The following is a 13,683-nucleotide window of genomic DNA, read 5'->3' as shown; positions in this document are numbered from 1 at the left end:
TGTGTCACCAGTCACATTCCCCAACCAAGCAGTTTTGCGGGTCATAGAAGTCACTCCCTCCAGCCATTGCGGGTCTCCATGGAGATGGCCTTTCTTCAGCTGGCTAGACTGTGTTTCGTTTTGACTGACATGTGAATTTCTTGGTGCAGCTGTGAGGCGCAATTTCCCATCCCACTCCTATGGCAACTCAGGAGCAGGTCAGGAAAGCTTCAAAAGTTGACATGTAAACTGACTTGCAAAGTATGCTGGTCCTTGCACTTTGTGGACAGAGTAAAGGTAGTCCTTGACTTACAACAGTTTGCTTACTGACAATGTCACTGAAAAAACTGTTTTTCACACTTATTCTAGTCTAGTCTAGTCTAGTCTAATCTACTCTACTCTACTCTGCTCTACTCTACACTCTACACTCTACTCTATTCTATTCTATTATTTAGCCTATGACAATTCATTAATAGATTAGCAATATATATTAATGTTTCACTTAGATTAGTAAAACACAATAAAATATAAATGTTAAAAAGATCTATGTTCAAACATCAATGTCTAGGCCATCTACATATTGAACTGCAGCATTTATATTTTAAAAAATCAGATACTGGATATATGCCCTCAGCTTACAGCCAGTCATGATGTATTTGCTGCAAAGAGTGCTTTAGATAAGGATTCACAGTAGTGCAGACAAATACAAGTGCTCATGCACTCAATCCACTGTAGCACACCAATTACAAGCTATGAAAAGGATAATCATACATCAAAGCATCTCAGGAAAAATCACAAATTATTACAACCACACAGCATTATCATGGCACACAAACCACTAAGGACTAATTGCATAAGGATACCTGTAACTGTGCACTATTTTCTCTCAGAAATGCTATTTTCTGGAAGAGACAGTATGAATCTGCTTGCCGTAGCAAGTTGCTTGTTGTAATGATTGTTCTAGTAACAAAACTTGTTTATCATTACTTATTGGAAGCTTTTCAGAACAAGAGCTTGACAGTAAAATACACTTTATTTGCATTCTTCAACAAACAAAAGAACCCTTGAATGACAGCTCTCTCTCTCTCTCTCTCTCTCTCTCTCTCTCCCTCCTCCCCCCCTCTCTGTTTCTCTCTCTCTCTCTCTCTCTTCACCCCTTTTTTCCTTTGAAGGTGTTGTAATGGGGAATTTAGGTTAAATGTATTACTTTTATATTACCCTTCCAACAGTGCTTGAAGGATAAAGTTTAGCATGATATGCTGAGCTGACTATGGGTATAGAAAATGCTGCTCTTTTATTTATTGAATATTTCCTCCCAGGTTTTCTCATCCTAATCCTATTGCATGCTTGTAAACCTTTCAGGAGTTGAAATGAGTCTGTTAAATTTTGGGCACATTATGAACAAAGGAATTTATATCTGGGTTAAATAGGTTGAACTTTATTTTCAAGAGATCACTTAATACTGGACAGATTATTACCAATCCAGGCTGGAACAGAGATAGGCCCTCCGGTATCTAAAGAAAGCAATACTCGATATTGATACTTGAGCATAAGTAAAATCCTGACTGGACACATGTGTGTAGTGGCAATGTGGAAGACCACTGTGATTCAAAGAGTTTAGCGACATATTTTCATTTCTCCTTCATATTAAAAAAAAAAAAAGATCTAGAAGTATATATTTCATTCTGGGCAATTTGACCTGCTTGTTTTCATTCTTGCTTGATAAATGAGGAATATGAGGGGATTTTTCACACAGCTGTAGATTGTTTAGGTTAGCAATAGCAATAGCATTTAGATTTATATACCGCTTCATAGCGCTTTAGAATCCTCTTTAAGCTGACTCTCTAAATCAGCATATTGCCCCCAACAATTTGGGTCCTCATTTTACCCACCTTGGAAGGTAAGTCCACTTTGAGCCTGGTGGGATTCAAACTGCCAGATCACAGGCAGCCAGCAGTCAGCAGAAGTAGCCTGCTTTTCCCGTTCGCGGAGCTGGGGTGACTGTGGCCTGCCCATGATGCATGACGCATCCAGCCCACGGGCCACCAGTTTGACACTCCTGCCCTAGGATGAATCTTAATGGTCTGTGAGGATGGTCTTGTAGATAAGACAAAGAGCCACTAACTAGGCCCTTGTTATCCAAAAGGTGTATGAACCCATAGAAGGAAAGGGGGTATAGCAATAGCAATAACACTTAGAATTATATACCGCTTCATAGTGCTTTTACAGCCCTCTCTAAGCAGTTTACAGTGTCAGCTGATTGCCCCCAACAATTTGGGTCCTCATTTTACTCACCTTGGAAGGATGGAAAGCTGAGTCAACCTTGAGCCTGGTGGGATTTGAACTGTCAAATTGCAGGCAGCCAGCAGGCAGCAGAAATAGCTTGTAGTACTGCACTCTAACCACTGTGCCACCACGGCTCTTGCCTTGGTTAGCCTTAGTTTATCAGAAAAGTTCTCAGATCTATTCTTCCTATCCCAGAGTTATGGACTGTCCAGGCAAGGTCAGGTCTTGTGGTCTCCATACCATGGAAACAGGACCCTGAAGTCTTGACCCTAGGCTTTAATAAAAAGCTTCTATGGAACTGCCTATTAAGCTTTGAGCCTCTGTGCACCAAGGGGCTTGGAAGTATCTCTGCTGCTTGAAACAGGGCTCCTTACAGCTGGAAGGAGACCCTATTGCTTATTGTCTTAATGTTAATGCCACTTTATAATGCCTTGGTAAGGCCACACTTGGAATATTGCATTCAGTTTTGAGACTCAGCTGAGACTCTAGAAAGAGTGCAGAGAAGAGCAACAAAGATGATTAGGGGACTGGAGGCTAAAACATATGAAGAAGAGTTGCAGGAACTTGGTATGTCTAGTTTAATGAAAAGAAGGACTAGGGGAGACATGTTAACAGTGTTCCAATATCTCAGGGGTTGCCACAAAGAAAACTTAGAACTCCGCCGACTCTGACAAGACCTGTGTTTAATCATCTATTGCAACGTCCTTCCTGTTAAAAGACTACTTCAGCTTCAATCGCAATAATACAAGAGCAAACAATAAATTTAAACTTAATGTTAACCGCTTCAATCTTGATTGCAGAAAATATGACTTCTGTAACAGAGTTGTTAATACTTGAAGCACACTATCTGACTCTGTGGTCTCTTCTCAAAATCCCAAAAGCTTTAACCAAAAACTATCTACTATTTACCTCACCCCATTCCTAAGAGGACTAGAAGGGACGTGCATAAGAGCACAAAAGTTCCTACCGTTCCTGTCCTATTGTTTCCTTTCATTATATCAAATTAATATACTTATTGCATACTTTTGCTCATATATATGCTTATATGATGTGTTGTTGTTTTATGTTGATGCTTGTGTATACTGTTGTGACAAAATAAAATTAAAAAAAGAAGAAGAAGAGGGAGTCAAACTATTCTCCAAAGCACCTGAGGGTAGAACAAGAAGCAATGGGTGGAAACTAATCAAGGAGAGAAGCAACTTAGAACTAAGGAGAAATTTCCTGACAGTTAGAATTAATCAGTAAAACAACTTGCCTGCAGAATGCTCCAACACTGGAAATTTTAAAGAAAATGTTGGATAACCATTTGTCTGAAATGGTGTAGGGTTTTCTGCCTGGGCAGGAGGTTGGACTAGAAGACCTCCAAGGTCCCTTCCAACTCTGTTGTTATTATTATTATTATTATTATTATTATTATTATTATGAGGAGGAGGAGGAGGAGGAGGAGGAGGAGGAGGAGGAGGAGGAGGAGGAGGAGGAGGAGGAGTATGTTATGCTTTCTGGTGGATCTGTTTAATTTGCTTTCTACAGTTAAACAATTAATCTTTATTCAGTGTGTGCTTATTTTCTCCAGATCTAAAAGAATCAGTAGTCTGGGCACCAGAACACTGACCTGGCAGTTGGTAAAACAATTTGCAGGAAGAAAGGGATTAAGATGAGAGAAGTCATGCATGGCTTCTGCAGGTTGAAAAGCCCTTCAGACAGCTGACTCTAAAATCTGGCAATGGAGACTTCAGTCAACAGAAGAATTCAGAATGGGGGCCACCTCCAACCTTGGCAACTTTAAGACTTATGGAGTTCAACTCCCAGAATTCCTCAGCTAGCCATGCTAGTTGGGAGTTGAAGTCCACAAGTCTTAAAGTTGACAAGTTTGGAGACCCTGTTGTAAAGGACTGGAACAAAGGAGAAACCAAATTGCACAACACCCAAACTCTAGCCAAATATTAAAATATCATAATACTGCAAAAAGATAGGCAAGCTGAGGATCAGCTTATCTGAATCTTGGTTATTTGGACTATTGATTTATGGTGCTGGAGAAGACTCCTGCGAGTCTCTTTGACTACAAGGTGATCAAATACTTTGGCCACTTAATGAGAAGGTCTCGCTGGAGAAGAGCCTAATGCTGGGAACAATTGAGGGCAAAAGAAGAAAGGGACAACAGAGAATGAGGTGGCTGGATGGAGTCATTGAAGCAGTCAGTGTGAGCTTAAATGGTCTCCAGGGGATGGTAGAGGGAAGGCCATGGGATCGCAATGGGTCGGACACAACTTTGCAACTAACAACAACAGAATTTGGCTATTTATTTGCAACATAGCAAATATGAAGCTCAAATCCAAACTTCTATTTATTAATCATATGATGGATCTAGATAAATATTTGATCTTGCATGATTCCTCCTGAATGTTAAAAGAAGTATTTTCTTAATATTAAACAGTGGCATTTGCTATAACAAGGTAGAGTATGGTTATAGAATAGAATAGAATAGAATAGAATAGAATAGAATAGAATAGAATAGAATAGAATAGAATAGAATAGAATAGAATTTTGACTCTCAGGTGCTATTTGTTATCAGCAATCTGTGTATGCTCCCCAAACATTATCTATGCTTTTGAATTATTATAGATTATTGTTTCATGGTTGACCAAAATCTGCTTGGATTTTTTTTTAATTTACTGGAAGAGCAAAATGCAATTTTTTTTTCAGTAATATCCCCACTTTATAAGGACCAATGTCATTTTGGCTATGTTACATTATTACAACTTGGGGGGGGGATTTACTCTGATATGGGAAGTCTGGGGAAAAGGTTAGAACTATCTGAATCAAGTAATTTTTGATTTCTCCCCACCATTCTAGAACATCAGTTAGCAAATAAAGACGACAAATCTATGAAAAGTATTGTTCTCAGCTCAGTGTCGGAATTCAGCATCACAGATGTGCCATCCAAAGACATCAGGAATGACAGAAAACTCTCGGACTCTACTACATCTTCATTATCATCACTTCAGAAATGTGAAGCACAATTCAGCTACCTCGAAGATGCTGCATCAGGCCACGAAAGAGACAATAATGGTACGTTTTTGCCGATGAAGCACATTTTCACAAATCTTTTATATAAATCCCCTTTAGTTATCCTCGGTTGTGTACATCAAGAAGGAAATGGGGTTTTGGAGATGGGTTTGACATTTCATTTTGTGGAGGTTAGACACTGTGTGATTCGGGTTTATATGAAATGGATTTGTGGGTCTGAAGCTCTGAAGCCTCATATGAAAATCTGAAAACCCTAAAAAACAAAACAAACCACTGTTCATGTTGGAAACTATAAGCAAGTCAGCTAGGAAAATGTTGGTATTTTAGTCAAGCTTTTGTCTGAATATGTGCCATGACAAAATATTTTCACAGCAATGACAGAAATTCAGATTTGTGCATTCTTCTCCTTCTCCTTCTTGATATCTTTCTAAATGAGGGGAAATGTACCCCAGACCATTTTAGACATTTTCTCATTTGCCTAAAGTACAAATCAAACTTTGTATGTTAAATGTTACGCAATCTTAGTTTGGAACCTTATGGAAGCAACCTGTAAAGCTTTTTTTAAAATGAAAATTGTTTTTTATAAAAACAATCTTTACGATGATTAAATAGGCTAAACTGAGAAATTTTCACTTGCAACCTGTCATTGCTTTGCATAATAATGCAGTACAATACAAACTCACTGACTTTTTTTGCCCTACAAAATGTGTTTTAAATGCAGGCTAACCCTTTGATTCTAAAACAGGAAAGGTAAAAAAATATTGTAGTAAAGCATCTGGCATACTTTTAGCTCGGAGATTAAATCTTTCTGATCTTGCTGTTTATAAATTGTAGTAGAAAGGATTGTTATTGAATAGTTATCACATCCATCACTAAACTGTACTAAATTTGGATTGGTGCAATAAATTACAGTGTTCAGAAACAGCCATTGGGGTCAGATCTATTTTATGGTTTGAAAAATTCCTATTTCCTATGATACAAGTAGTAAAGGGTTTTTATTTATTTGGATTCATTTAAATAGTTTGTATGGGCACCAGCTTGCAAAAGGTGACTCTGAGCAACTAAAAGATTAAAAAGAAAACAAGATAACAATAGGTGTAAAAGAATGATAAGAGCAATAAAAAAATATAAAACAGCATGATCAGAGGCCCGAAGGACAACACATTCAAACTTCTAAACAAATTTTCAGATAGGTTCATCCAATGTCGTAATCCAGTGGAGGGTACAGTTAACCCACAGCAATAGCCTGTGGCCAGGAAAGGTGTGTGCCACAATAAAGCATTGTGTACAGATCTGCAATGCTATGGTGTGTACAATCCTTGGAAAGTAAAGAATCTTCACAGTCTCCGTGCCAATGACCTCACCCAACAAATTCATGTAGATGGAGAAAAAGTAAAGGCCCAAGGATTTCTGTACTATAGGGGTCTAAGGCTGATGTGAATTGGCTTTGGAGGAAGAAGGTGAGCCACCACAAGATCAAGATCCCCATTTCCAGGCCCAAAGATAATCCAGGAAGTGGGGGGGTTGCCCTCGGTTCGGACTGGTTCTATAGAATCAGTAGTAAAACTGGTGGGAGGCTCTGCCCACCGACCCGGATAGCGTCATAGGTGATCTGCGCATGCGCAGAAGCTTGGCGCACGTGCAGAAGCTTGGCACATGTGCAGAAAGTTGGTGCACATGCAAGCGAAGCAAACGTGTGCGCACAATCCTGTTGCGAACCAGTAGTAAAGTTAAGTAGAACCCACCCCTGATCCAGAAGCATACCCTGATGGATGCACTACCCCCAACTTCACCCTGCCAAAGATCATCTAAAAGTGCAGTCAGTGATATATCAGTTCTTTATCCTGGTCCAGGGAAGTTAGAGACAGATGACAATTGTCCAGAACTGTTAAATCCAGAACTGGTTTTTTTTTTTAATGATAGGATAGAATACCACATACTATATTTACATGCTGATAGATCAATACCTCTTCCTGAATCCATCCACAAATTAACTCCTGAGAAGAAGTATGATTCAACAGAGACATGGAACTAATACTTAGGTCACTGCATTCACAGCCCTAAGGTCCAATAGAATCAAAGTCTTCCCAGATAATCATGCTAGATCATGCCTCAGTTCCGCAGGACTCGTGCAGCTGGAGTCCAACTAATATTTCAGGTAGTTTTATCTGACAAATGCCTGAAATAGTCTTTATAGGAACATAAATATGTTCCCCAAGAGGGACCAGGTCACCTTGCAGGCCCCTCACTGGCTATAAGTGGAAATGATAAGATTTGGCCTGCTGTCACTGGTGCCTTAATTAGTATTATGGTGGGTAATTTTGCTGAATAATGACTTAAAAAGCTCCCCAGATGTTATGAAAGAAGCAGTCATGTATTCCAATACCTGAGCATGGGTCATTATAAGGGTTATTATATTGAAGAGATTCACCAATAGAAATAATCTCAGAATTATTAGAATGTTAGAAGGAATCACAGAACAAAAAACTGAGATGAAGCCAGAGTTGTTCTTATTGGGCATTATAAAAGGAAATGTAAGCAAAAGTATATTATTATACTTCATATTACAACAGCAGCAAGAATCTTATTTGCCCAGAATTGGAAACAAGAAAACATGCCAACAAACTCAATGATAATTAAAAAGAAGTCCTCGATTGTGCAGAAATGGATAAATTAACCATGGAGCTTAAAGACAGAGAGGAATCAGAATATTACAAGAGTTGGAATATGTGGTATCAATGGTTTGAAACGAGATGTAGAATTGATGCGTAAAGATGATATAGAAAGTACGTTAAATTGAAAATTATATATATTTATAAATATGATAAAAACTTGTTAAAAGGAATATGTAAATTCATATAGATATAATTACATATATGACGACTAAATTAAATTGATGTTAATGAAGAACATAAATAGAATATAGTAAAAGATACTATATATTTAAAGATGTACATAATGTATAAAATACTAGGCCAACAATTGGAATTATGAAATTTGAATTGTTACCGATAGTTGAAAGCTGCAAAAATGGAAATGTGCTTTTAAAACTAAAAAAAAAAAAAGGTTGAATAAAGACTATTTTTTAAAAAAGAAATAATCTCTCAAATAGTCAATCCCAGTTTCTGGGATTATTTAATTTAAACATCAACCAGAGCTAATCAGAACTGGCTTTAATTAAAACACACTGTAAACTATATAAACAAACAAACAAACAATGTGCTTGATTTATTAAACTATAACTCTAGCTAAAGTAGTCCCTTGAGATTACTGCACACATAATATAAGGAAGGGACATGGTTCACTGCAGTTCCATTAGTGGCCTTAAAAAGAAGAAACAAAGGCATCCAGTGTAAATTCAGGATTTGCCTATGTTTTTATTTATTTATTTATTTTGTCACAACATCATATAAAAAGAGTTTATAGTATATAAACATATATATGAGTAAATATTGGGAGGTATAAGCATCTATATATATATAGGAAGAAGAAAAGAAAAACAATAGGACAGGAACGGTAGGCACATTTGTGCGCTTATGCACGCCCCTTATGGTCCTCTTAGGAATGGGGTGAGGTCAATAGTAGAAAGTTTTTGGTTAAAGCTTTTAGGATTATGGGAAGAGACCACAGAGTCAGGTAAAGTATTCCAAGCACTGATGATTCTGTTACAGAAGTCATATTTTCTGCAATCTAGATTAAAGTGGTTAACATTAAGTTTAAATCTGTTGGTTGCTCTTGTATTATTGCAGTTAAAGCTGAAGTAGTCTTTAACAGGAAGGCATTACAATAGATGATTCTATGAGTTAAACTAAGGTCTTTTCGAAGGCGACAGAGTTCCAAGTTTTCTAAGCTTAGGATTTCAAGTCTGGTGGGATAAGGTATTTTGTTGTTTTCAGAGGAATGGAGAACTCTTCTTGTGAAATATTTCTGGACTCGTTCAATTGTATTGATGTCAGAAATGTGGTCAGGGTTCCAAACAGGTGAGCTGTATTCTAGAATTGGTCTAGCAAATGTTTTGTATGCTCTGGTTAGTAGTGTAGTGTTTTTGGAAAAGAAGCTACGCAAGATTAGGCTTACAACTCTTAGAGTCTTTTTTGCTATGTAGTTACAGTGGGCTTTGGCATGTAGATCATTTGACATGAAAACTCCAAGGTCTTTAACGGGGTGGGGGTCATCTGTAAGGTAATGTCCATCAAGTATGTACTTAGTGTTTGGGTTCTTTTTTCCAATATGTAAGACTGAGCATTTGCTGGTTGAGATTTGGAGTTGCCAAGTTTTAGACCAAGCGGTTAGATGATCAAGATCTTTTTGGATGATAGATGCATTGTCTGTGGTGTTAAATAGTTTGACATCGTCAGCAAAGAGAACACAATTACTTGTGATATGGTCACAAAGATCATTAATGTATAGTATGAAGAGTGTTGGTCCAAGGACGCTGCCTTGAGGAATGCCACTCTTGACAGGAACAGGATTTGATAGAGCATTGCCAATTTTGACCACTTGTTGTCTGTTAGACAGAAAAGTAGATATCCATTTGTGAAGGGGTCCTGAAATGCCATAGGATTTTAGTTTTAGGAGAAGTTTATCGTGTACTACTGAGTCAACAGCTTTGCAGAAGTCTATGTAGATTGCATCTATTGTTTTGCCTTGATCAAGATTTGTAGTCCGTATGTTTTTACAGTGAAGAAGTTGTAAGTTGCATGATAATTTTTTCCTGAAACCAAATTGTTTATTGGAGAGTAGGTTGTTAGTTTCTAAGTGTGAGGTAATGGATTGGTTGATGATTGATTCCATGACTTTGCAGGTGACGCAGCACAGAGAGATCGGTCTGTAATTTTCAACTAAGCTGGGGTCTCCTTTCTTGAAGATAGGGATGACTGTGGCTAGTGACCAAAGTTTGGGAAGGGAACTGGTAGTGAAAGCTTTGTCAAAGATTATGCTTAGGGGTTCTGCTATATTAGTGGAAAGTTTTTTTAAGAAGTATGCGCATAGTCCATCAGGTCCAATAGATAGCGATGGTTTCAAGTTATGAAGAGCTTTTTCAACGTTATCTTCTGTGAAATCTATATGGGTTAAGTCATCATATTCAATGCTGGTGCGTTTGTGGAATGTCGGATATGTGTTATTGCTGTTAACAAAAACTGAGCCAAAGAAAATGTTGAAGAGGTTAGCTTTAACTGTTTCGTCATTGTATTCTTTGTTGTTAGAATCTTTTAGTGGTGGGATGGATCTTGAGTTTTTAAGTTTATTGTTAACAAAATTATAAAAGGCACGATTGGAATTTGTGCGCAGAAGGTCCTCTTCTTGCTTGGTGTGGTAATTTGTGCATTCAGTTTTTATTTGGTTGCATATATTTTTGTAGCGGTTTTTGAAATTTGCTACATAGCCTTTTTTGTTTCTTTTCCAGAGGGATTTTTTTTTTGATTGAAGCTTTTTTACTGATATGGGTAGTTTGCTTTTCCTGGTCATGGTGGTCATTTGTGGTACATATAGTTTAATGACTTTATTGATTTCAAGTAGGAAAACTCTATAGTGGTCTTCAGCGGTTGTGCAGGTAGCAAACAGATTTTGCCAGTCTAGAAATGAAAGATCGTTGTTTATAAGATCGTAGTTGGCTTTTTTGAAGTTGTGTTGAAGGATTCATTGAATCCACCAATATGTTTTACTATACTATTCATTTTATGATGACACACGCTGTGAGCTGTTAACCCCACATTTAATTAAATACCCTGGTCACTTTGACTAGTTTTACTTAAAACATTCAATTCCAGATTCAGATGATTCCCTTTCTTTAAGTATGGCCAAATTTTCTCATATTACATGTAAGACGTACAGCAGTTTGTTTGATTGGTTTACCTAATTGGGTAATCAATATCAGTTTTTATGTATATAAGGTGTTTTATGGACTGGTCATTGATCACTATAAAAATCCACTCTCTTTCTTATGATATACATATGTATTGATTTACAGAGAAAGCTGGCTAGTCTAGAAATATCTTAAGTTTTCAACAAATGCCCTTAACCTATGATTCTTCAAAAAAGGATCTCTATAAGAATTTTGTTTAGTTCTTCCTCAATTCAATAATTTTCACTTTGGATTAAATTGAAGGTAAAGCTCCATGCAAGCTCATGGAATTGCATTCTACTGAAACATCAAGAAAGATGTTTATAGACTGCATTTACAGAAAGGCTAGTTGATACTGAATTTCAAATTATTCCTTGTCCACCTACCCCCAGGATGAGTAGAAAGGAAAAAATGATGATAAACATTTTTATGCAAATCTTCTTCACTTTGTCCACCTAGGGTTTCAACTTTGGATAAAGCAAATACTAGAAATACCATATTCCCAGGAAATAACTACTTGCGATATTTTTCTCCCAAATCAAATAACCTGTAAAATAAGATATCTCAGCGGTCTCCACCTATCTACAAGTGGCAGCAATTCTTTCACCATTTGTGTGTACACATTTTGTGTGTGCACAGGTACACACAAAAACACATTCTACTCCCTCCATTTAGCAGAAACATTGAAGAAGAGGAAGAAGAAATGGAAACTGGACAAAAATGGGGGAAGTAAAGGCATAGATGCACTAGATGAAGAAGTTGAAGACAAAAGAAGGAGAGTATTTAGGGTGCAAAATTGGGTAGAGATGAATAAAGGGAAGAGGTAACTGGACAGAGGAGAAAAGAGAAAGATGATTAAGACCTAAAAGGTCTGTAAGGGGCATGCATAAGCGCACCAACGTGCCCACCGTCCCTGTCCTAATGTCCCCATTTTATTCGTATCCATTTCATGTATTCATAAGCATGTTTATACTTATATCTGTTATCTTATACACGCTTGACAAAATAAATAAAAATAAATAAATAAATAAATAAAAGTTGCAAAAAAGGTTCAGTTCACCAGGCAAATTGGAAACATAGCTAATTTTCAAAGATATTGATGCATTGAGACTGTCATTTGCAGGTTTCATTCTTTTGGTTTCAATAGTTTCTTCTATTGCTATCAGCAAATGTAAGAGTCAATTTAGAGGCAATTATTTGTGGGGAGAATAAATATACTGTAAATATGGAAGAAGCGTTAGGCATGCATTACAGCAACAATGCACGACTTGAAGTCCAGGGCTACATGTAGTTCTCAGATGATGAGGCTCCTCCCAATTATCCCAATTTTTGATGCAAAAATGAAGTTTTTAATGCAAAAGAAGGAGAAAACAAAAGTCATGAGGTGTAGTTGCATTTCTTAAATTAAATATATTTAATTTAGTTAAACTTAAGCTTTAAGTCATTTTCAGTCAAATATTCTGGCTGTGTAGGAATTCGAATTAAAGTATTCCTGTCAGATAGCTATTCAGCCTCTACTTGAATGCATGATATGATTGAGGAATTTCCTGTCTTTCTGGGTAATTTATTTTAATTTGGAGTGTTAGAAATCTATTTGTTATCCTAGATCTTCTTTCTTTTTCTTCTTCTTCTTCTTCTTCCTTCTCCACCACCACCACCTCCTCCTCCTCCTCCTCCTCCTCCTCCTCCTCCTCCTCCTCCTCCTCCTCCTCCTCCTCCTCCTCCTCCTCCTCCTCCTCCTCCTCTTCTTCTTCTTCTTCTTCTTCTTCTTCTTCTTCTTCTTCTTCTTCTTCTTCTTCTTCTTCTCCTCCTCCTCCTCCTCCTCCTCTTCCTTCTTCTTCTTCTTCTTCTTCTTCTTCTTCTTCTTCTTCTTCTTCTTCTTCTTCTTCTTCTTCTTCTTCTTCTTCTTCTTCCATGTCCATCATTGGACACTGGCAATCATTTGGCGATCCTATTTTTATCAGCAGACATACAAAAAAATGCTGCTGAGTTTTGTCCAAACCAATCCCTTAGATTTTGAAGCCATGATGTTCTTCTTCTGCCTGGACCTCATTTGCCTTCAATCTTTCCTTGGAGGATTAAGTGAAGTATGGCATATTTTTCCAGGTATCACAGCACATGTCCAAAATATACTAACTTTCGCTTTTTAATGGTTTTGATGATTTCCCTTGACTTTCCCAGGTGGCTTATCACCGCCTCATTTCTGATTTTGTCAACCCAGTTTATAGGTTAATCTCTGTAAATCCATTCTTTGTTCTGGACTACTTTAAAGTGTGTTCTCACCAATTTTTGACAATGGCATGTCAATGAAATTTCAAGAGTACCCTCCCCTATAAGATGTACATTCTGATATTTAACTATATTTGGAACAATGAGAAAGCTTACATTGGCTTCTATGAACTATAAACAGCTCCACTTAGTCCAACTTTAGGTAGCCATAGGGTTCATGGAAGTAACTTTCCAGAACTAAATGAAATACGTGTTAATAGGAAATATGAAAGCAAATAAGTTTTATTTGGATGAATAATGGTTTAGATCAGGGGTCT

At 37.3% G+C, this 13,683-nt stretch overlaps 1 protein-coding gene across 1 annotated transcript in view; it reads left to right on the top strand.

Annotated features, from left to right (window-relative positions):
* MDFIC2 (MyoD family inhibitor domain containing 2) overlaps positions 1-13,683 on the top strand; it is a 61,279-nt gene that overhangs the window by 42,143 nt on the left and 5,453 nt on the right. Inside the window, exon 2 of the mRNA XM_058170362.1 lies at positions 5,119-5,334. Within this exon, the coding sequence (XP_058026345.1) occupies positions 5,119-5,334 (216 nt within the window). The remainder of the gene's footprint in view (positions 1-5,118; positions 5,335-13,683) is intronic.

Source organism: Ahaetulla prasina, chromosome 2, assembly GCF_028640845.1.
Source record: "Ahaetulla prasina isolate Xishuangbanna chromosome 2, ASM2864084v1, whole genome shotgun sequence".
Classification (NCBI taxonomy): domain Eukaryota; kingdom Metazoa; phylum Chordata; class Lepidosauria; order Squamata; family Colubridae; genus Ahaetulla; species Ahaetulla prasina.
The sequence above is the reverse complement of the archived record's forward strand: the minus strand, read 5'-3'. Positions and strand labels throughout refer to the sequence as shown.